This window comes from Pelodiscus sinensis, chromosome 2 (genome assembly GCF_049634645.1).
Source record: "Pelodiscus sinensis isolate JC-2024 chromosome 2, ASM4963464v1, whole genome shotgun sequence".
Classification (NCBI taxonomy): Eukaryota; Metazoa; Chordata; order Testudines; family Trionychidae; genus Pelodiscus; species Pelodiscus sinensis.
Window position 1 is genome coordinate 103,591,132 of NC_134712.1, and position 24,472 is coordinate 103,615,603.

Here is a 24,472-nt window from a genome sequence, read left to right on the forward strand (position 1 = left end):
TTTGGTGGGCAGAGGGGAAGGACCTATGGGTATGGAATGATTTGCCTTAGCTTCCCAAATACCTTTACTTTTTTCCCCAAAAAGAGTAGGTAACTAGTAGAACAACATGCTCCAGAACAGCGAACAGAGACATTGTAGAGCCATCAGTTCAGGCAGCCTTCTTGTCAGATTTCCCCTCTTACTCTGCAGTTAATCATGGCTCTGGCTGCAAGTCCGTTGGGTCCTCCCTAACAGAATATGAAATCATCACATTTCCATCCCTTCTAATCGTGTGCAACTTAATGTTGATTTTATCACAGTTTGCAAAGAATTAATTACTGTAAAATCCTGCAGAGACTCTACTTTGTAGTAACATTCAACTGCCTGAAACAAAAGTTGTCCAATCACTTCTAAACTGAGTTTATTATTATAGAGCTGATGTATACCCCTATGGGAATGAGAATGGATTCAGGAGATTTAAAAGAATATGCACATGTTTATAGTATCATTAAATGCTCATTAGGCAAGACACCTGGCCAAAAAAAGTGGACACAGAATTAACAGGCACTGCAAAAGCCCAAATGTACTCATTGATTCAAACAGGCCACTTATCAGAAATGCAACAAGTTCATGTTAAAGGAGACTTCTAAATCCCTGTGTAAAAAATTACATGGGTCTAATGGAACATAGCTTTTATATATATATTTTGTATAAATTAACAGCAGAACCAAGAAGTCTTGGATTCTTTGGAATTCATATTTTACTGGAGCAGTTAAAGACACATAAGTTTCCCAAAGGGTAAGTTTTAAATACTGTAGCTGGATTGCTGGCTATCACTGAATATACAGTACAAGGAACTGCTTAGTTTGGGTTCACACATTGCCCTCTCTCCAGTTTACAATGCAAATACCAGGCTTCCACACACCTTCTTTACCAAGTTTCCTCAGTTCTTGACAGATTTTCCTCTCATTATCATTCTGCTTAGGAAGCGGTGACAAAGATACACAGGAATATAAATAGTAAGATTTCTTCTGTCTAAAGACATTTTATAAAAAAAACCTCTACATACTCAGTAAATTGCCCTTTCAGTTTGCAAACAGCATGCCTACCATACTGTAGAAATAAATGGTGACAATTATTTTCCTTCCCTACAGTCTCCATGTTGCTATGACGTCTGCATATATTAAAGCTTGACTCTTTCCAAGCTGGGAAAGAGAGCCAAAGTTAACAGCAAATAGGTTGTGAATTACTCTGGCAGCCCTCCCCTCACATCGACTAGCTAAAGTGTGTAGGGGGAGAAAGGGTAAAGACACTTCCCTTCATTAATATATCTGCTGGGAACACAGCGGGGGCAGCTGAGCAAAGCTCTTTCTTTTGCATTTGAAATCGCAGGAGATAAATCTAGCCTCTCTCCCCCAGAAGAGGTATTTATAAACAAACTCAAATCAGCTGCACAGCATTCTTCTCCCTTAGGCCACTGAGCAATGTCTCCTTCACCTTGCCTAGGTGAGACTAAAATGAACAAATCCTCCCACCATGCAGGTTTTCTGCAAGATAGGTCCTGAAATGGCAAAGGATTGAAGTCACAAGGTCAAACTGTGAAGCCAAAAGGTTGCTGTGGCCTCTTCTATGCATTCCTGCTGTCTAGATTTCTCCAATGTCAGTGGGCTCTCACCCAGCTCCAGAGTGCAGCTTCCCCATCCCCCATCCCCACTGCAGTCTTTTCTAGTCCTTCCAGCAAAAGGTTATTAGCATTTGGTTAATGCAGGAGAATTCCTAGAGAGCATTCAGAGGCGGCACACATTCAGACTAGCATCCATTTACTTCAAGTCTCTCTGGGGTAGGAGGTAAGGGTGGGGGAATGTTACATGTTCCTGGAAAAAGATGAATTTTATAACAATCACTGTATTTTATTTAACTGCTAACTCAGAGTACCAATGTGTAAGACCATTTAGAGAATAATCTCACAGAAAAGTTGTAGCATAACAATGATGACAAAACAATCAAATTTTAGGGTTCAGTTCCAGCTGATTTTATTTCCTTCCCGAAAAAAATTATTTACAGAAGGTATATCAACAATCTGACAGGCAGTGAACTGGACATGATTAGCTGGCATGATTTTTTTCCTCTTTCCTAACGTTGTGTTGTGGGGCAATCGTTAGACAAAAATATTCTACACAGCATATTGCACAGGGTGGATGACCAAAAACAAAAAACAACAAAAAAACCCAAAAAACCCTTAACGGAACCACCTCAATAGGCAGACGTCCTAGTGCCTGTCATGTTATATTAACATACATAAACACACAATCTTCTTTTTTCTTATTATAATACAGACTTAAATGTACAAAGATGTTTTCACTTTTTTCATCTTAAACACAACAGCTATAAACCTGAATACATATGCTATCATCATGCCATAAGAGACTAAAACAATTATATTTAGCGACAAGTAGAAAGGATTAAATAGTCAAATACAAGAATGAAAAACGCAGTACATAGTGTCGCAAACTCAAATCGGCATTTAGATAGATCCAGTGGTTTAAACGGCACGTTTTTTTGTTTATAAAAAAGTGCAAAAGATGTGGTTTACAAGTTAAAGGTACAGGATCCCTTTTTTCTGTAAATGCACCAGTTGCTTTAACGTGCCTGTCTGATACCTGGTTTTACTTAATTATGGGATTTTTAAAATTAGAAGATAGTATATTACCTTGATTTTTCCCTTCCCTCTTAGAAAACAGTAAGATTAAACATTGGGTACTGGTGGTATGTATAAGGGATACTGTCACTTTAAGAAGCCTGCAGATTGGAGTGTAAACATGGAGAAAATAGGGGCTGATTTTTGTGTGTATGGATGAGACATTAATCAGCGGCCCTTGTAATTATAATCAGGAAATCCAAACAGCAATTTACACCGATTTACACCCCCTTTATATATTTTTTACAAAAATACACTGAGAAAATAATCAAACGTTTTCATCTCTCTTTTCTTTTGTTTTAAAAGTGTCAAAAGTCTACATTTAAATATAAAAAATTAAAAGTTAAAACTCTAGCCCTTCAGTGAAGGAGACATAAAAATGGTGCGAGTAACAACGAGAACTACCAAAAAAGGACAAAGAAATACAAGTCAAAAATGTTTGGCCAGTATAAATACATCCACTTATAAAATGGCATCCGATTACATTTACAAGGAGAAAAAAAAAACAAAAAGGAATAGAGCATCGGTGAGAAAAAACAGTCTTTTCATTTACAGCCATGAGGAACAAACACATACATACTCTGAGAAAAATTTGGTCCTGATTTTTTTAAAAAAGTCCAGCACAGATTTGAGTTGCGTTTGAATCCTTTAAAGAGTTAAGAATGAAAAAAGCTGGTGATTTTTGTAGGAATCAAACATAGCGCCATCTATCTGCTTTTATAGTATCCTAACACTATTTTAAACTGTTCAACAGTCTTACAGAAATCTTAAAAAGATAGACAGGATAACATGCTATATTAAACCCCACCAGTGAAATAATCCAACACCATCACGATTCTGAGTAAGAAGAAAAAACATTGTTTTTTGCAAAAGCAACCGCCCGCCCTCCGTTTCCCCTGTACCACATTATTACAGAAACTGTTTAGTATGTCTCCGTTTAAAAAAAAAAAGTTTTCCGTATTCATGAAGTCCCATTTCATTGATTTATTTCTCTCTATATAATAAGGTGACTGAGAAAAGCACTGCCACCTTCTCCTCTGTACGTGCAAATGCATTTCAGTTTATTATTATCTTCCTCTAGTTGTCTTTCCAGTTCATCTTTTTATAAAGGCAAAAAACAAAAAAACAAAACCCAACCCACTCCAAGCCCTTCCTCTTCTCTGTCCAACTAAGATCGCAGTTCAGATCCTAGCTCAATTCGCCCTTTCCGCCTCCCATCATCTTCATCTCCTCTTGCTGCAGGAAAAAAAAAATCGAAATAGGATTCGCTTCCCTTCCCTTCCCCCACACCATGTAAATCCTGCAGTCTTTTTTCTTAACCAGTTCCCATCTCTCAGGAAAGAGCAAAATACTCGAGATCTTCAGCACAATGAATCACTCCCTCTTCTTTTTCACATAAAGTGGATGAAAACAAATCAACCCCCCAGAGGTGTGTGTGGTTTCTCCCCTCTGTTTCTCTTTTAAAAAAGAAAATAAAAGAAAACTCTCCCGCCAGTCTCTAGAAATTAACATCAGGCTCGCCTTTTGAAAGGGGCGTGTGTGGCTGGGGGGATGTGTGTGCGTCTTTCTTCGAGCAGAAGGGAGCGAGCGTGTGTCTATTTTTTTAAGGACGATTCCTTTTTCTCATATCGGTTTTTGAAAAGCACAGCAAGTCAGTTTCATCAGCCCCTCCAAGGAAAAAAAGATACACCCAACGGCGTGGGCGAGTCCTCTCAATAATGTGTGTCTACGTCTCCCCGGGTATTTATTCGGTTTTTCTCCCCTCAGTAAGTGAAGACCAGGTTTGAAATGCTGGACTCCAGCCAGTCCCCTGAGATCATCTCACTTACCTCCGGGGTACAGTAGTCCGGGAACTCAAAGTGCGAGCCCGAGCCAGGCTCGAAGTTAAAATCTAGGTCCCGGTCTAGCACGGACGAGCCGAAGCTGCCCAGGGACATGCTCTCAAAACCGGGGCTGGGGTTCAGGTCCAACAGGTCGTCTTCAAACTCGTCGTCCGAGGAAGAGGAGCCGGAGGAGGACGAGGACGAGGAGGAATGGGAGGAAGCCGAGGAGGAATGGGACGTGGACGGGGCCGGGGAAGACGCCCGCAGGCTGGTGTAGCTGCGGTGATCCGAGGGGGACCTGCTGCCCGGCGGGGAAGGGCAGGAGATGCAGCTGCAGTCTCCGTCCTGCGGGCCCCCTCCGGCGCCCCCCTCCTCGTACAGGCTCAGAGGGTCGCTGGCGTCCGTGGAGCAGCTCAGGGTCGGGCTGGCCGGCACGGCGCCCCCAGGGGAGGAGGAGGAGGAGGAGGACGCGCTGTGCCCGGGGCCCCCGCCCGAGCCGAAGACGTAGACCCGCTTGAGCTTCTTCTCCGAGAGGTGCTTGCCGGAGGCCGAGCAGGAGGCGGCTGCGGCGCCGCGGGATTTGTACAGCGAGTGGTGGTCCGGGGGCAGCAGGGCGGCCTGAGCCGGCTGCTCGGCGGGGAAGGGGGCGGCTTTGCTGCCCAGGAGCACCTTGGCGTGCGGCTTGCTGGCCCCGGAGCCGCCGCTGGCGGGGGAGAGCTTGGAGCCGCCGCTCTTCTTCGGGGCGGGCTTGGCAGGGTTCGTGCTGCCCCCGCCGCTGCCGGTGCCGCCCCCGCTGGCGCCGCCGCTGCCCCCGCCGCTCTTGTCTCCTTTCTCGCCGGGCTTGGCGGAGCTATTCCCCGATTTCACCTTCTTCCTGGGCCGGTACTTGTAGTCGGGATAGTCCGCCATGTGCTTGAGCCGCAGCCGCTCCGCCTCCCGGATGAAGGGGATCTTGTCGCTGTCCTTGAGCAGTTTCCAGCGCTTGCCCAGGCGCTTGGAGATCTCGGCGTTGTGCATGTCCGGGGACTGCTCCATGATCTTCCTCCTCTCGATCTGGGACCACACCATGAAGGCGTTCATGGGCCGCTTGATGTGCCCGCTGGGGGTCTTGCACCAGCTCGGGTCGTCCGCCTTGCCCCCGGTGGACGCGGTGGAGCCCGGCGTGGGAGAGGAGGCGATGCCCAGCTCGATGCCGGCCCCGGAGTCCGAGGTCTCTCCGGCCAGAAGTGCTTCCGTGTTCTCCGCGTTGTTCGTCTGCTGCACCATCTCTGGGTCTCACACACGGCGGCGGCGGCGGCTTGCAGGGAGGTCGCCGGAGCTCCGCTCGACACCAGTGCAACGTAAAAAAAAATGCACTCAACTTTAACAGGTACAACAAGGAAGGGGAACGAACCAAACAGTCCCAAACCACAGCGAAATGCTCAGCCCTTCGCCAACGCGCAGCCCCTTTGCTAAGTAGTTGTAGTTCCAGACAGACTCGTCTCCAGCGCTCTGTGCAGTCCTTCCCCCTTTGCTCTCTATTAATTTAGCGGCAGCAGCCCGTGCTCAACGTGGAACAGAACCAGTTTCTTTAAAAATGCTGCAATTCCCCCTCTCCTGGTCAGTGTTTCCCCCCCTCCCCTCCCCGAAGCAGTTGATTCCAGTTCACAAGTGCTTTTTCTCTGCCCAAGATGTTTCAGAAAAGCAGCACACGCGGTGGTAAAGCCTCTCACTACTGTGCCCAGCAACACACACACACACAGAAAAAAAAACCCAATCAAAACAAACCAAAAAAAGAAAAAAAAAGAAAAAAGAAAAACCAGACTCCAGGACTCGTGGCTGTGGAGTCAGTGATCAGGAGTTTGTGCAATTAATTATTTGGCTGTTGAGAGGTATTGAATAAAAAAAAACCCCACTCATGCAACCGGGTAGCATTAATAAATGTGTGCCTTTCCCGTACGAAGAGCGGTGACTAATGCGATAAAATATATTTAGTCCCGTTTTCCCTTCCTTTGCATGCACACCCCCAAAGAGAGGAGAGACACAGACCGGGGCTACTGGTATTGGCCTCTTCCCCCTCACACACTGTTTCTCTTTCTGCAGCTTAGAGCGGACCCCAAATTCCGCCTAGCGCCTCTTTATCCTTTCACAGTCCTTGCCCCGGCCAATCACTCGCTGTATCCAACGCTTCCTCGTGCCAAACCCCACCCCGCCGGCTGCTATTGGCTTGGAACCCGATGCAATAATAATCACCGCGTGCAATGAGAAGCTCCAAATCTGACCTCATTCCAATTTACAGAGCAAACTTTTTAAAAGGGCCAGAAGTGCAGCTGAGATTTCTGAGTCTCTTTTCCTTTTGCATTTCTCCTCCCCTTTTCTCTTCTCTCCCACCCCCGTGTGTGTGTGTGATAATGCACTAAATTATTGAGGGGTGGGAAGAGGGATACATATGCTATCCTTTATGTTAGATAGCAAGTTGGAGGGGGAGAAGTGAAATAAAACTGTATAGGGGAGTTTTACCTTCTGCATAAAGGGAAGGTGATTAGTTGTGAATATTAGTTCCTTTCAGCACCAAAAGACAAAAAAAAAAAAATCAACATATGAAAAAAAAAATCTATTCCTTGTGGAAAAAAAGATTCAGTCTGAGAAAGGGAGGGGGAGAGAAAGCAAAGATAAAAGGAGTAATTTAAAAGCCACTGAAAAATGGCTATAGCTCTGTCATCACAAATATTTTCACATTAATTCCTATATCACAAGTGCTTACAACAATTTATTCACTTACAATGATCTCAAAATACTTGCAGTGCTGTTAAGAAATTCAAAGATCCCCATTCCTCCTAGCCAGATTGCTTTTTTGACACTGCAGTGATTGAAAATAGATCACATTTTCTCCATCGCTCAAACTAATGATGAACCATGGATTTAGGACACAGTTCTGTAAAAGTAAACAGTTTAATAATTGTGATAATATAATGAGTAACTGTTGTTTATTAGGATGCTTCTATCTCATTTTCCTCTGGAAGTTGGGTGGGAGCAAGAGGCGTTTCTCTTATCTAATGTTTACCATTCACACCCTCTTGTTTGCTTCATCATTGTATATAGTATAGGCATCCTGTCTACTGGCAAGCCCACTTGGCTCAGGGTGCGCTGCTGCTAGGTGATGGAGTTCTACATCTCTCATTAAACTTGCAGTGCAGCACCCATGTTACACAGTGAGAATGATGACAGAACGGTTTTTAAATCTAATGAGGAAGGAAGGGGGGATATCTTGTGGGAAGTTGCTACTGTGACACCAATATATTCAACAGGGAACTGTTTGCTGGCATGACAAGCAAGATAGAAAAGAAATCCATCAGTCCATATAGCACCCAATTTCCAAATTAAGACATATCTAAATTGGCAAGCACATTTGTACTTTATTGCTTTTGTCAGTTTAAAAAACACTGTCAAAGTAGTTTAGGCCTCTAATCTCTTATCACAAAAGTATCTGTTTTCCATCAAGTTATAACAAGCATAGCACAGAAGAGATTTTAAATCCAACCTTCTACCTCATTAAATTAAATAAATCAGAATTTGAAAAGGACAGTGTAATAATCATTTGTGCTACAGAGCTTTCCTGCATCTTCTGTAGCACCAGTTAATATACACTGAGGCTGTGTCTAGACTGGCCAGCTTTTCCGGAAAATCAGCCACTTTTCCGGAAAAACTTGCCAGCTGTCTACACTGCCCACTTGAATTTCAGCAAAAGCACTGATGATCTCATGTAAGAAATCAGTGCTCCCTGCGCAAATACTATGCTGCTCCCGTTCAGGCAAAAGTCCTTTTGTGCAAAAGAGCCAGTGTAGACCGCCCAGATTTGTTTTCCGCAAAAAAGCCCCGATCGCGAAAATGGCAATTGGGGCTTTTTTGTGGAAAAGCGCGTCTAGATTGGCACGGATGCTTTTCTGCAAAAAGTGCTTTTGTGGAAAAGCATCCGTGCCAAGCTAGACGCTCTGTTCCAAAAATGCTTTTAACGGAAAACTTTTCCGTTAAAAGCATTTCCGGAAAATCATGCCAGTCTAGACGTAGCCTGAGGGGGCTACGTCTACATTGGCCCCTTTTCCGGAAGGGGCATGTTAATTTCACGAGTCGTAATAGGGAAATCCGTGGGGGATTTAAATATCCCCCGCGGCATTTAAATAAAAGTGTCCACCACTTTTTTCCGGCTTTTAGAAAAGCCGGAAAAGAGCGTCTACACTGGCCCCGATCCTCCGGAAAAGAAGCCCTTTTCCAGAGGATCTTATTCCTACTTTGCCAGCTGTCTACACTGACCACTTGAATTTCCGCAAGAACACTGACAATCACATGTAAGATTGTCAGTGTTCTTGCGGAAATACTGTGCTGCTCCCATTTGGGCAAAAGCCCTATTGTGTGGTATTGTTTTGCGCAAAAAAGCCCTGATCGCAAAAATGGTAGTCAGGGCTTTCTTGTGCAAAACCGCAACTAGATTGGCACAGACACTTTTCCGCAAAAAGTGCTTTTTTCTATCTTGACGCTCTTTTCCGCAAATGCTTTTAACGGAAACACTTTTCCGTTAAAAGCATTTGCGGAAAAGCATGCCAGTCTAGACGTTGCCTGAGGTTAAAGACTTAGGTCCACCTACAAACAAGAAAAATTACTCTTCTCCAAAGTTTGCTTGATATCAGTGGTTGTGGTAGTAATAGCCTTTTGTTTAAGTAAATCAGATGTAAATTTCACTTCCCCTAGGGAGTGGAGGGGAGAAGAAACAGAACCCCCCCCCCAAATCTTCAAGGTTCTAAGAAAATTATATACAAAAGTTATTTATTTTTCAAAAATGGAAAGCCTATGATAGTGTCCTCCCAAAGACTTGTTTGAATATAAGTTATGAGTTTTTAGGCTCCAAATTTGATCCAAACTAAAACTGCTATGAAATGCAGAGAAAAGGCGTGTGAATTCTAAATGTCTAATCTCTGACAGCAGTTTCCAAAATGAAACATCACTGAATTTTTAAAAACACAATAGCTTCTTATTGTTGAGCCTACACAGCATTTTGTATTCAGTCTGTTGGGTCTTCAGAAGTACCTTCTTCAAACATTAGATCAAAATCTCTTCTAATTTACAATGGCAACACCAGTAACATCAGTATAGTTACATAGATTTACACCAGTATAAATAGAGAAGACTGTGGCCCATTTTTTCCTCACAGCTGTGCTGACATTAAATATATTACTTCATAAAATACCTACACCTATTGCAGTCAGTGGGAGTCCAAACAGGTTCAAAAGTATTTTGGTGTCAAAATGCTACTGACTTTATTCACACCATTTCTGTTCAAGTGTAAAATCCTGAAAAAGCTGTGTCTGAACAGAGCCAGTAACCAAATCTACTGCTTTGCTTGTTATCTTGGATATGTACTGACATTTCAATGTACAGAAATCACACATTTAAAATCTAACTGTAGGTTTTTTTTTTTAATTGCAAGATATCTAAAATAGCCTTATGTTTCTTTCTATCTTGGCTAAAAAAGAAATCCAAATACCACACATAAAGAAAAATTGATAGAGACAGATACAAAAGGTAGCAATGAAAACCTACAGGAGAAAAATTATTCCAATAAAATCTTCTATGCAGATTTGTTACTAGAAGCAGGGTCTCGCGCACTATCACTATATAGCAATATAAGTCAATGTTTATGTTAATGAAAACAGTCATGTCAGTTTTATCTCCATTCAAAGAGCATTTCTGTAAAGGAAGGGGAAAAAAATCAATTTTTGCTAAATGGAGAAAGACAAAAATCAATGGGTAAAATTTTGAACCTTGTAATTGCAACTAACATTTAAAAAAAATTATAATTTAAAAGACAATCAAGATGTTAATTGTTGTTTTCATTCTTAATTATTGAATGTAGATTGAGAACACATTGAGACTGGCTAAAGGAATTTAATGTATAAGTAAAGTGCAAACATTCAGCTAAAAGGCAGTTTTAACAGTACTGTCAAAATTTATCCACATTTAATAACTTAAAAGGACTGGAACTGTAGGTTTTCCAAATCTGGGGGTGGAAAAAAGGACACTAGGTGGCAGAGCTGAGCCTCTTCTGTACAAATGAGTAAACTTGGGAAGACATGGATCTAACAAATCCAAAGTTTTATCATCTCCCACCCCCATTTTATCTAGCATTGCAGCTTACAGCTGTACATTTCTGAAAGAATTCCAGTGAGTTTCTATAAAGGACCTATCACGAGGAATAACACACACACCTTAAGCACTTTTCAGTTGACCAAAAATCTCAAACTGACAAGGAAAATTAAGGTCTTTATTTATGCTTAATTGGTATTGAAAGAAGTGCTGGGACTCAAGCAATGTTTTTACTTGTGTAACTGATGCAGCAAGACCAAAGGTGCTGGACTGTCAAATCTGGAGGTGCCATGGCTCAACCCTAGCATAAATTAAGCAGTGTCTTTATTGTTATTAATACAATTATTATGCTTATAGATGAAAACATCTGAAATATTAAACAAATACATTGATTTGAAGTTTTTGTAAGTAGTAGCAAAATACAAAGATAATAACCATTATTAGCAGATTTAATAATGCAGCTATATAGTGACTTACACCTTTATGGCGCCAAAATGTTAAACTAATTTCTGAGAGTCCTTGAACATGGGGGGGGGGGAGGGGGGGAAGGGAGAAAAGGCCAATTCTTTCTTAAGTGTTTTTATTAATGCCTGCATACAGAATAACATTTCCTCATATAGTTACAATATACTGCTGTGCATTTATCTATCATTTTATAATTATATGTTGCATCTTGACATAGTGTATGATATTAAATGTAGAGAGTGTATATTGTAAATAGCACATCTCCACTGCAGAATGGTTTAGGTGTGCAGTATAGCTGTGCATATATTATAAATATATTAAAAACTCAAACTTCTTGTTTACTAGATTCTGGCATTTCACAGTACAGTGTAGGATAAGATTTAACCAACAATTTGGTTATAAGCTTTCAGATCACTTGTCTCCTGAAAGCTGCTGAGGGAAAAAAAAAATTGACACCCCTCCCCCTCTGTGTAAATGCACAGCCAAAGGCAGCAAAGAGGGTTGTGTCTGAAGCTACTTATTCCAGTCTCCCCCCTCCTTTTCCTGTTTTCTCCCCCGACGATTGTGACGGGGTCACTAAAAGAAACGGGAAACAGAGGAAGCTGATGCAGCCACTTATAGAAAAACAAGGCAGCGTTTAGTTTAAACTAGTCCTGTTGGTTTCCGTGAGGATCAAAGCACCTGTGGGAGGAGGAGGGGTCAAGTTGAGCAGGAACAGAAGAAGAGGCACCAGGTGGCAGGTAGGTAACAGGTCGCTTTAGAAGGCTGCCTCTGGCAGCGGTGGAAACAGAGAAGCGTTTTAAGGCTTGACACGCTACAGCTGAACTTTTAATTCACAACTCTCAGAGCCAGGTGCACCGCATGCAAATCCACCTTGAAGTTAGGGTGCCTGCAAACTTTCCAGGCGCTACCGCCAGCCCCTGAGCGCAGCTCCCGAAGCGCGCCCAGTAGCGATTTGAAACCTTTACCATGCATCCAGTTTTAAAGCTATTACCACCCTTAAACACGGCAGATCAGCCTACCCGCTTTAGAGAGATAAGGGATCCTGGGGGAGGAATCGTTTGAGCTCTCCCTCCCATAGCTATACAATATGCCCACTTTTCCCAACCCTATGCATACAACCTCGCCAGCCTAAGGCATATAAATCCCCACATCCTCCTGCTCCCAAACACAGCAAGTAACCTCCAGCTCGCTGTAAAGTACTCCCATATCCCTCACCCCCCTCCCCCAATCCAACGCGCGCGCGCACCCAGTCGCGCTAGATATATAGCCCCGGGGGGGTTGCACGTGGGAGGAAACTCTCCCTGTTCATTGCATCCCTTCCCCCCCTTGCATACCCCACCTTTTTTGTGGGCTGGGCTGGCGGGGAGAGAGCTGGGGCACTGTCATAGCTGGGGCAAAGAAAAGGGGGGGGGGAAGAGAGAAGAGGAGGAAGCTTGAACCGCTGCCACGCGACGCTTGTCTGGGGAGGGCGAGGTGGGGGAAGGCGGCGGGCGCGTGGCGGCGCGAGACAGGCAGGTGGCGCGGAGCGGCGGGAGCCGGAGGGGCGCGGGCTCCTCCAGTCTCGCCCGGCGACAGCCAGCCAGGCGCAGGCCGGGGCGAGCGGGCGGGACGCGGGCCAAGGCAGCGCGCGCAGTGCAGGCGTGTCTGGGCGCAGAGCAGCTGGGCGGGCTGCTTTTTCCAGCCGGAGCGGCCTCCGCTTGGTCCCTGGCAGGCTCCGCTGGCGCGGCTGCGAGTTAGGGGCCAGGGTTGAACCCCGCCCTTCCCTGCGCTCCGGCCATTTGTGGGGCTTTGTTGAATTAGTCGAGGGAGGTGCGGTTCAAGCTTCAGCCGCAACCTGGAGCTCCAGAGCTCGCATTTCCCAGCGAAGAACCAGAATGCAGGGGGCTGCCGTCTGGGGAAGGGCTTAGTCTGGTCTTGCAACATTAAAGCCACCCGTGGCGCGACAAGGGTGTAAAAAAATCTGCAGACAGTTGAACCAAATTGGGGTGGGCCAAGGATAGGAGCCGCAGCTAAAATTTTACCTGCAGACTTGTTTAGGATGAAAAGGGAACTTTGCTGTTCCCGAGCCTTTGAAGGGGGAAACTGAAGTTTGTTTCTGATTTCTTTCTCTTTGGGCTACTCTCTAAATCAGGAGAGGGGAACCTCAGGCCTGGCAGCTGGATACGACCCATGGATTGCCTGGATGTGGCCCCATGCAGTTTAGGGATTCCCCCCTGTGGAGAAGCCATACTAGCACTCCAGCACCCTGCCAGCCACCCAGGGGTCTGGAGCACACGATCTACTTAACTAGCCTGTCTCCTCCTCCCTCCCCCAGTGTGCCAGGGGAATGTGAGAAATGCCTTTTTCTTGCTCAGTCAGGACCTTCTCTTGCCTGTGGCCTACTAACTGCGTTTTCTTTGGGTCAGCGCCCCCTAGCCCAAAAAATGTTCATCACCACTGCTCTAAGTGTACTGCCTGGTGCAAAGGCTGATCAGGTAGTCTGATGTGAAGTGTGAACACCTTTGCTCTGTCTACACTACAGGCTTCTTACACAAGAACTGTTTTGTGCAAAAGTTCTTGCGCAAGAGCGCATCCACACTGCCATGTACTTTTGCACAAGAGATGTGCTTTTGTGCAAGAGCGTCCATGGCAGTGTGGATGCTCTCTTGCGCAAGAAAGCTCTGATGGCCATTTTAGGCTTTGGGGTTTCTTGCACAAGAAATCTGTTGTCTGTCCACGCTGCCTTCTTGCGCAAGAGCGCTTGTGCAAGAGGGCTTATTCCTCATGGGGAGAGGAATAACTTCTGCAAGAAGCCCTCTTTTCTGATGCTGTACTGTAAATGTTCTTGAACAAGTACATGCATGCAATGTAGACGCTCTGCAAGTTTTTGCATAAGAACAGCCATTCTTGCACAAAAAGCCTGCAGTGTTGACATAGCCCTTGATTTTACAACATTTCAACATGCCTTATAATGCTAGGGTTGGGATTGTTCCTTTACTTTCTTCAAATAGGAGGGTAGCATCTGAGTAGCAATTTGTTTTCCCAGAATTGTCCTTTCTGTGTCTTCCACCTGCCCTCATTTTTCCCCCCATTCTAAATCTCACTATGCCAGAGAAACACACACACCCCCTTCTTCTGGGGTATAGGCTTTGTTGTTAATATAGCTATCTATAACATTAACAAGTATGGTTATTTATACAATAATTTGTTATTCTTGCTTTAGTTATTACCATCTTAATTTCATCACTGAATTGAGGAGACAGTCATTTCACATATGTAATGCTTGGAGAATAGGTTGTTTTAGCTGCTTATGATTTTGGGTGCAGTTTAACTTACTGCAGTCAAATGTTCCATCTAATTAAAAGATATTTCTAAGAAATTTGTACTGTCAACCTGTGACAAGCACCAGAAGTGAGGCTGATGTTCATGGCTTGGAATACAGTTATAACTTGTATTGTGCTTTAATATTCTCCATTAAAGGTGGGCAGATAGCAGCCCGGAAGCCAGATCCAGTCTGCCAAGGTTAGCCCCAGCAGGCCACCATCATTATATTTACTTGTGCTTCTGCAGGTATGCGTGCTTACAGCTCCTATTGGCCAGGAACAGTGATCCAGTGTCCCACTCCATGCTGCTTCCCACCACTTCCAATGGCTGGGAATGGCAATCTACAGCCATGGGAGCTGTGATTGCCAGTACCTGCAGAGGTGCAGGTAAATATAGTGGCAGCCTGCCAGAGTTAGACCCTGGCAAATCACCTCCATTTTATTGCCAATCCATCTTACACAGTTCTCTTTATGTTGTTTTAAAAGATGTATACATATTGGTGATTTTCTGCCTCGCATATATTTGATGGAGTCTTCAAAAGCAAGTTTTAAATATACTACAAATGGCAGGCAATAAATTAGGGAACCATTTGGTTAGAAAGTCCAACAGCCACAAGACTTTTCCTCAAAGTAGAGCTGAAACAGGGTGGCTTGTCTCTTAAGGGCTGAATGCCTGGTGCTAGCAAACCTGGATTACTGAAGAAACAGACCCTTGGGTCAGGTTATTAGCATGCATGATGCCTAATGTAGACTACACAGCTGATGCTCTTAAAGGACAGCTGGAAGCTGAAGCAAGGGAGGAACCTCAGATATCTGCAGGGATTGAGAGGCTACTTTCAGGGCAGAGGTTGCTAGCACATTGAGAAGGCAGAGTCAGCAGATTCAACTTCAGCCAGGTAAAACCTGAAAGTGGCTGTTGAATTAGGACCCAGTTCTGGAAAGGAAGGCAGAGGGCTGCCATACCTTAGGGAAAGAGACCCACTGAACTGGCTATGGGCTTGGAGGATCATTGTGTATCCAGAAAGCTGAATAAATTAGACTGCTCCCTGTCCCCAAAGAGAAGTGTTTTACTGAACTTTGGTTGTTTTCGTGCTTCTTGAAGAAACAAGAGGCAAAATGAGCTCTGGCCTTGAGGAGGTGCTCACGAGGTGGCTGACCCCATCTTTCTTGTGAGGGAGGCCATTAATCTTTTTGTAGGGTAAGTATCCCAAATGTGGGCCATGTGATTTTGTCCACTCCTGCTGTTGTGCGACCTTGTACAGTCATGCTGACGGCTGAACAACATGTTCTTCAAAATAGCAGTACTCATGGCATGGATGTGTATGAGGTCATGCTGAGGGGGACAAGGCAGGCCCATATTTCTGGGGATACTGCAGTGTGTGAAAAGCAAATCTATTCCTTGTTTAAGACATTACCATGATAGAGATGTGATCTCTCAGGCAAATTTTTTTTTAAAAAAGAGCCTGCTTGTGATGGAGAGACTGAGTAAAAGGAGGGAGTATGTCTTCCAGAGTCAGAGAGGAATGATGCTTAAGGATGTATTCTCAGTATCATAAAACTTAATAAAAGTTGAGTCTCTTTGAATCCAGACAGGACTCTGTAAAATGTGTGCTTGGTACCTTCAGTGAGACAATTGAAAGAGTATAATTCCTCTGAACTCTTATGCTCTTTACATCATTGCATAGTCATGCTTATACTTTTACCTTTATGCGTACCTACAGATTTATGCTTTCAGCATTCATCTCAGCCTATCTGCACCAACAAGATGGCTAAGAAGAAAGAAGCCACAAAACAGCATCAAGAAGCAGAAAACATCTAGCCTAACATTGCTTGTAAATACAACTTATGAGACTTCAGTATCATTGTGAGAAAAGTGTAAAACCACTGTCAAATATTTAGATTTAAATTTTGAAAAAAAAATAGGATATTGAAATATTATAAGATATTCCCAGAAAGACGACAAGCTAAGGCTTACCTACACTTTTGTCAATAAAACTTGTGGGTCTAAGGCAGTGTTTCTGAAAGTGTTCCGTGGAATCACACTCAGAAGCACATTAACTGGCTGCCCCGGTTTGTTTATGTACCGGCACTGTGGCCATGGAGCCTCGCAGCTCTCATTGGACTCAGTTTCATCCTTTGCAGCCAAGGGGAGCCGCAGGACTCGGTGGCCTGGCCTACGCCTCACAGGCTCTGCATCCCCATTCCCCACTTGCACCCTACCTGCTGCCCAGGCCACTCACCTAGCTCCTCACCCAACTTTCTGGCCAGATCCCCAGCCCACTCCTGTACCCATTTTATCATGGGTGGTAGCTGGTGATCCACAGAAAGCTCTGCATTGAGTGAGGTGGGTTGCAGGCCAAACACTCTGAGAACCACTGTTTTAGTGTAGACTATAAGGCTTACATCTAGACTGCATTGCTTTTCCGGGATACCAGAGGTATCCTGGAAAAGCAACACTGCATCCAAGGAATACCTCTGCTTTTCCAGAAAGATTTTCGAAAAAGCAGATGTGCTTTTTTGCCATCCCTGTAAACTTTGTTCTACAAGGCAGAAGGGAGGTGTCGAAAGAGCACTTGCCTGAAATTAGGTGCCGTGTAGACACACAAAATTTCAGAAAACCCTCTTTCAAAAGTAAATCAGAAAGAGATACGCAGTTTGTGTACCGCAAATTGCGGATCTTTTGTCCAATTTACCACATAGGCCTAACACTTGTTTAACTGCTGGGGATAAAACTACTTAAGGCTCCATGGTTTAAGCCTTCTCTACGTGATAGTCATTAAAAGATGTGAGGTTAGTTTCTAAGACACAAATAATTCTTCACAGTTCTACTTTCCTTGTTTGGCATTTCTGGTGCCCAGTTTACCATGCTGAAGAAGAAAACAGGAAGATTTTCAAGTGTGTCCAAAATGAAGGACAGGTAAAAATTTTACACTATTTTTGTGTGTCCAGGGCAAAGAAAAATAGTCTCTTCCTTTGTTACTGTCAGGGGGTATGCTCCTGATGTGGGGGTGCATCCCCCTTCTAGGGTCCCATGTCTCGGTCCCAGCATCTCTCTCAGGGCGTCTGCAGTACCAGAGTCCCAGCACAAAAGTCCAGGGCCCTCTCTCAGGGCATATACGGTACCAGAGGCCTAGCTCTTTGTCGGGGTGACTTCTCTGGGTGCGGAAAGGGCTGGTAGGGGGACCCTGGCCCTCCCTCTCCACCAGGTCCCAGCCTAGGGCCCTGTAGGCAGGGGCTCTTGCCGCTGCCTGGTTGGCGGGGACTCCAGCCGATACACACTGAGCTGTGGTAGCAATCCCTTGCCCTGGGCTGCGTTCTACCCCCGGCATCCCTATAATCCGTCTGCCTCGGCAGCGGTCCTTGCTGGGGCTGGAGGCGTAGGGGTTCCAGTCCCTCCGGTGGGGTTGGCTGCTGTAGGTACTCCTGGTGGTAGACACGGGCCCTCGCTCCGGTGTCAGCTGCTGCAGGAACACCGGGGATGCAGCCTGGGTCCTTCTAGCCTCCAGCTGTCTTCCTTCCTGCCAGGCTCCCTCTGCCTTTATATGCTGGCTCTGCTGGGAGCATGCCCACCAGGGCCAGAGAGGTGGGGCACTCTCAGCCAGCTGGGCCTGGGCTACTCCCAGCCCTTTAGTGTGGGGCCTGTTTGCCCCGTCACAGTTACCTATTGCATTATCAATAATTTCAGTAAAGGTGATAAAATAAGTAGACCCCAATATGTTTTTCCTGCATAACTATTTAAATGGCAATTATGTCCATACATGTGTATCCTTTTCTTATTTTGACTATACAGTTTGCATGGAGCAAGACTCTTAAAATACCTATCAATAAATATTCCAAGTAAATTTCCAAATAAGTATTTTCTTCATTTAAAATGTTTGTTCTTTGAATTATATTTTACACAGTTCCGGCACAGTTCTGTGCCACTTCCTGTAGACTCTCTTACATTAAGATTAATCATAGGCACTCCCAAATGTGCCAGGTATGCTTCAGAAAGGCAGGTTGTTTGACTTGACATCCATACTTTTTTAAAGTACTGTTTGTTTTTGATTAATTGCTGTCAGAAGCAATGTTTCCCCTAAGATTTTCTATCCATGAGTGGAGTGAGTTTTGTCTTGTGTGCCAACAGTGACGTCACGTGTGCTTGTTCGAATGTGTGCCACTGTGGCAGCCACCCATGGGAGAATTCCCTGCCAAAGGAGTAGCTCTGATTCCCCTTTCTTACTGAGGACAGGGGTGGCGTGGATAAACATTTGGGGCTACGTCTACACTGGCATGATCTTGTGCAAGAACTCTTTTGCGGAAGAATTCTTGTGCAAAAACTCTTCCAGAAGAGAGCGTCTACACTGGCATGTGCGTTTGCGCAAGAGATGTGCTTTTGTGCAAGAGCATCCATGCCAATGTAGACGCTCTCTTGTGCAAGAAAGCTCTGATGGCCATTTTAACCATAGGAGTTTCTTATGCAAGAAATTCATGTTGCCTGTTTACACTGGCCTTTTGTGCAAGAACAGTTGCACAAGAGGGCTTATTCCTGAGCATGAGCATCAGAGTTCTTGCGCAAGAAGCACTGATTTAATACATTAGAACGTCAGTGTACTTGCGCAAGAACTCGTGGCCAGTGTAGACAGGCAGCAAGTTTTTGCACAAAAGCAGCTGCTTTTGCGCAAGATTGTGCCAATGTAGACACAACCTTGGTGCTTTAGCAATGGGGAGGAAGCCCATAGCTTGACCTGCTCAGGTGGGATTAGGCACTCAGTGTAGCAGATAACTGCCAGCACGAAAGGGAAACTGTCTTATGCCTCTTTGCCCACATTAAATGAACAAGGTCTCCCAAACCTTCTGTGATGCTTTTGAGGCACAATGTCCCTATGTTCTAGACAGGGTAACAGAGGCACGAAGTAGTCAATAAATTGCCTGAAGTCACACAGGAAGTAGTCAGCAGAGCTGGGCATAGATACAAGCAAACTGCAATAGTCCTACCTTCACTCCTGTAGCTCACTATACGCAATAGTTCCTACACGTCAAGGCTGCAATTAAAAAAAAAAAAAAAAAAAAAAGAGATAATACTGCTCTTAGCTCCAGGCTTGCTTATGGCATGGATTCTTGGGCAGTGATCCATTCATCCCCAATATACATTAAGAGAGCCTAACATTCAGTTCTGTTCTCAACTCTGATCATTTAATTTTTTGGTTCCTTTCCCTTCTCTGTTTTAATTATAGGAATGAAGAATCCCTTCAAACCCAACCTCCGGCACTGGCTGGCCTAAGCAGCTGCCTACTCTCCACCCCACTGTTGTGATGTTCTGCTTAGGAGGTGGGCGGGGTAGACATTTTTGCACATGTGCGCATAAGCGCACAGCTTAAAAGGGACTGCGGTCAGAAGTAATAAATCCTCTGTACAGGACATGAAGAAGCCACCAGTATCTATTTTGCATTGCTAAAGAATGCATACATTGAAAGGACCTGATTTGTATCATAACACATATAGGTTCTGTTCACACACTTTATGGCAAGGAAACAGTCCACTGTCTTATTTAGGCCTCAGAAACCAATTAAAACAAGAGTTAAAGAGAAAAAAAACACCTCAGATTTTTCAACTGTAGAATAATAGCAGATCGACCGCAGAACTAATATCATATTTTGCCCTTTGGATTTACAGATTTCTAAACATCTGGTTGTGGTAGGAGATATGACATCTGTACACCTGCCAGATGGGAGTGTTTAACCTGTATGTGTGTTTATACATGTATATGTCTACTTATTTTTTCTCCTGATTTTATTATGATTTCATTATTATCGTGGAGTATGGGTGCTAGTGGATTCCTAATTTTTATTGCACTGGACAAACTGGTATTAGTAATGGAATTTATAGTGTATTCAGGACTGCTTATTCTACTTCAGTTTGGCTTATATACATGCTTGACTCGCATATGAAATACTGTTGGGTAAAGGGGAGATTTTTAGTAATTGAATGTTACTAGATTTATGCAAACTAACCATAGTCCAGTTATTTTTCATTAATATTACGAAGATGAGAGTTTTAAGTTTCATTCGTTACCATACTGACCATAAACAATTTGGAGCCAGAGATTTATCAAACAGCTGTATCCAGAAAGACATCTTTAGCCACATAGGTCCTGTATAAAAAAATTCTCCTTTTCAGATCAGCTGTAATAAAGTTTCCCTAACTTATGAAAAATCTACTGGTAGCAAACAGACCATTTAGGCAGTTGGGGTAAATCTTTCTGATTCTGGTAATCCACTATCATAAGTGCAGCTGATCTGAGGATATAGCTGCTTGCACTTTTCAAGGATGGAAGAAAGAATTTGCATTTACTAACTATTGCTTCAGTAGAGAGTGGCTGTCAGGAACCTCTAATGCAGTGGTGGACAACCTGTGGCCCATCAGGGTTCTGTGTGTGTGTGGCCTGAGACATTTTGTTTACCACTGGCCACCAGGTTGCCAGATTCCTCTGTTTTTTTTTTCCTACCAGTATTACAAAAGTGACTCACATGTTAAGGAAGGGCACGTGAATTGAGATGTGGGCTGATTGTACATAATATTGTGAAAGCCGTGTGCTTCTTTTGAACCATAGCAGTGCTTGATTGGGTGTAATTGGCATACCCTGCAAATTCTAGGTAGGCAAGGACAGTTAGCAAAACTATCCTATATTGGGAGACAGTCTGGGTTATGACAGTCTTGCAGCCCACTGATATGGAGTCACTTATGTGGCCCATTCACTAACCTAGATATATCCATTAGAGCAGCGATGAGCAATTTGTTCTATAGTTTGGAAGGGTATAATGCACCCCTCGTGCTACATTTTTGCTGATGTATTCATCTTGTATAGCAGAAAAGCTAAATTTTGAGGTGGCTAAAGAAAGAATTTTGATTCTAGCTTTCCCAAAATTTTCCACAGGTGATATTTTCACCTCTCATGGAGCAGAAGAATATGATCCATGTATTATAAAGGATACTTGCCCTGACATTTCATGATCCCATGCACCACTCTACTGTGCCGATTACACCTCCTCCTTCGGAAGGAGGGAGAAGTTGACATTTACAATATGGAAACAGAATATTCCTTTTGAGCCTTTTGTGGAGAAAGCAATAGGTACCTCATTTTGAAGGTTCTGCACCATTGCTGCATAGAGAAAAGTGGTCAGTGGAAAGAATAGATAGTGGCTTTTGTTCCTACTCCCATTTCCACCCTGTTCCCGATGTATCCCTTGCTCTGTTCCAATGCCTCCTATATCAGCAAGATGGAAACCCCTATGGAGCTATGTGCTGTGAAGGAGGTTTTATATATCCTATCAATGTCTTACCCCTCATCTCTACCAGCGTAGCTTAGATGTGTTTGACAAGCAGTCACCTGTAGAGGCAGAGAGTTGGGTTTGTTTCTGTGTGGATCAGGTTATGTGCACATTGGTCACTTTATAAGTTTCCTCTGTTTTCAGAGATTCTAACAGGTTGGGAGCTGTTCCCCATACTAATACGCAAGTACTATTCGTGGAATTTTTAACACTCAGAATAAAAATTAAGAATATGACCACTGTGCTTGCAAGTTAAGGAAGAAAGATAGAAAGGTTTTATAACAAAATCTTGTAGGTAATTTTCCAGTGTAAACTTTGCCTTTAGCTGAAAGGTACAGAATGCGATGAATATATCAGCATGGGGATACCACCTTGTATGTTCTGCTTGCACTTTTCTTCTTGCAAATCAATGATTAATACCAGGCCCTCCCCAAAAGGGTTACCATATTTGAACTTTCAAAAAAAAGAGGACACTCCTATGAGGGAGTGTGTCCATTTTTTTGAAAGTTCAAATATCGTAACCCTATATAGACAAATCAGTTCTTACAAATGGCACAAGTTTTTTCTTCTTTGTTTACCAAAGATGAAAAGCAGTTACTCCATACTTATCACTGTGACAGTGGAAATAACATAATCCTTATGTTAAAAAGCAATTTATAGATGGCCAGGTGCAATCAACATACCTAATCTTATCATGCATTTGTTTTATTTGCAGCTGTAACAGTTGGTGTCAGTTAATATGTTACTAGCCATTAAGTAAACTTGTTTCCTTTTACTATTTATCCTGCCTCAGAGCTATAGAAATTTGTGAACTGTCCTAACTTGTGTATTAGCTGCTGAATTTGAATTCTCTGATTTTTCATTATTTATTGTATACTCATTAGAATGAAAATGGTCAATGCAGAATCCATTATGGTGACCAAAATAGATTTTGCTAAATGTTGCTTTTCATATTTGCTCTGGATCTAATATCTGGAAACTTTAAAAATTGTAGCATTTATTTTCTGGCCTTTTAATGCTATGAAGTGGGTATAAAAAGCTGTTGAGTTTAGAAAAATGATCTATTTTCAAGTAGGGCTCAGTTCTACCATGTGCAGATTGCATCAATTCCTGCTTGTTGAAGCTGCTTAGCATCTCTTGAGAGATGCTTAGCCTGGACAGATAGGAATTGTATTTAGTAAACAACCCAGAGTCTGTATGAACTACGTTTAAGATATTTAAAATAACGGGTCAAATTCTGTTGTTGGATGCATGCTCATTGCAGAGAACAGGATCTGTACATATATCAAGGAAAAAATTAAAGTAAGGGTTTGTCTTCATGGAAATATTCATAGTTCTTATAGGCCTTTGTTTTTGCCCAGGAGTCTCTGGCTGCAGTTAATTTGTCTTTTCCCTATTTCCAGCATCAGTAGTGTCACTTAGAAAACCCCGCACAACCTCCAAAGCTCTCGTGTTCTTTCACTCTAATATTGCGCAGCTACCTTGAAGATAAACAGATGTACTCAGAGGTGAATAGTCTGCAGTTTGTAATAGTGAACAATAGATTCTCCATCATTCCATACTTTAGTTTCCATTTGTATACAATCTAACATTCTTTGCTCTTAAAATTAGAGCAAACTGAATAAATAGTACTATCATCTGCATGTGCTGATACAAATAATATGCATTTATGCAATTTGGCTAGTTTTGGCTACCAAAACTATAATAAGGAAGTTAGTGCAGTTGGGTGTAATTATAAAATGGACTACTAAGGTAGTCTCAGACCAGGAGATTGCAGGTTGAATTTTTTTTTAACCAGAAAAATAAAAGGGGGGGGGGGCAAGGAGGGGGAAAAAAAAAAAAAAAAAAAGAGTACTGTATCTTAGGCCTCCCATCCTGATCAAGCCTTAGCAGTGCCTGCCCTAGAATGTTGTCTTTGGTACAGAAGAGAGTGTACATAGTTACAAATCATTAACTATGTGAATTTGAATAATTTGTAGTGAATAATTCAGTCTGACAGAATGCCCATGAGTAGCTTGTAACTCCCTCTAACTTATTTGAAAATTCTTCAGTTTTCTCTAATACAATTTTTTTTGTTCTGTTAATACTAATAATTTACTTAATATGCTATAGGACATGTTCAAAATAAAACAGTCTAGTTCTAAGATGAGTTATTTGCTAAAATCTACATGCGGCAGTTAAACCTCATTGCAGGAGGAATAACAGGTAGTTCGAAATAGGGCTTTATTTTGAACGCCTGTTTCGCTGCCGCATGTAGACACGGGCAGTTATTCCGGGCTTGTAAATTTCAAAAAATGGCGCCCAGCCGGGAAGATGCAAATCAAGCGTGGGATATTTAAATCCTGGGCTTGATTTGCAATTCCGAATGTCTACATTTGCAGCCCTATTCCGAAATAGGCTGCAAGTATAGACATACCCTTACATCCCTAACCAATAATTAAAAGTTTGTTAGTTAATGCTATCAACTATATGCATTTAAATGCAGAGCTGCAGCAGGATTTGGTCCCAGATCCAATGTAAGCCGGGACTGAGCTGGGCTGCCTTTCTTTATGGACTAATCGTGTAGTTGATAAAAATTCTGTTGACTACACTCTTGGCAAATTATCTGCTTCTTAACATCCTTCGTACTTTTTGATTAGACATTCCACTTCAGAATTTAATTTAACGTGTAAGGTATTAATGTATGTAAAGATTCCAGTTTTGCAGTGTACTCAGATTTAGTGAGTCTCCATCCCGTGTTGAGAACTGCACAGCCACACTATATGCACAGAGCCC

The 24,472-nt window shown here is 43.2% G+C and overlaps 1 protein-coding gene and 2 long non-coding RNA genes across 3 annotated transcripts in view; 2 read left to right on the plus strand and 1 right to left on the minus strand.

The window, feature by feature from the left end:
* Positions 1–24,472, plus strand: part of LOC142827155 (uncharacterized) — a 78,495-nt gene that overhangs the window by 37,884 nt on the left and 16,139 nt on the right. The gene's annotated exons all lie outside the window — the stretch shown is intronic.
* Positions 1,988–6,598, minus strand: SOX4 (SRY-box transcription factor 4). Its single transcript, XM_006121838.2, has one exon. It carries the CDS (start codon positions 5,764–5,766, stop codon positions 4,441–4,443), a length of 1,326 nt encoding a protein of 441 aa, XP_006121900.2. The 5' UTR covers positions 5,767–6,598; the 3' UTR covers positions 1,988–4,440.
* LOC142827154 (uncharacterized) lies at positions 11,186–23,546 on the plus strand. The gene is made up of 3 exons (XR_012901613.1): positions 11,186–16,219; positions 17,211–17,304; positions 19,604–23,546. It is a non-coding gene; the product is annotated as an uncharacterized LOC142827154 (long non-coding RNA).

Excerpts from the sequence above, each read along its gene's own strand:
- SOX4 (XM_006121838.2), bottom strand. The coding sequence starts at position 5,766 with ATGGTGCAGCAGACGAACAACGCGGAGAACACGGAAGCACTTCTGGCC.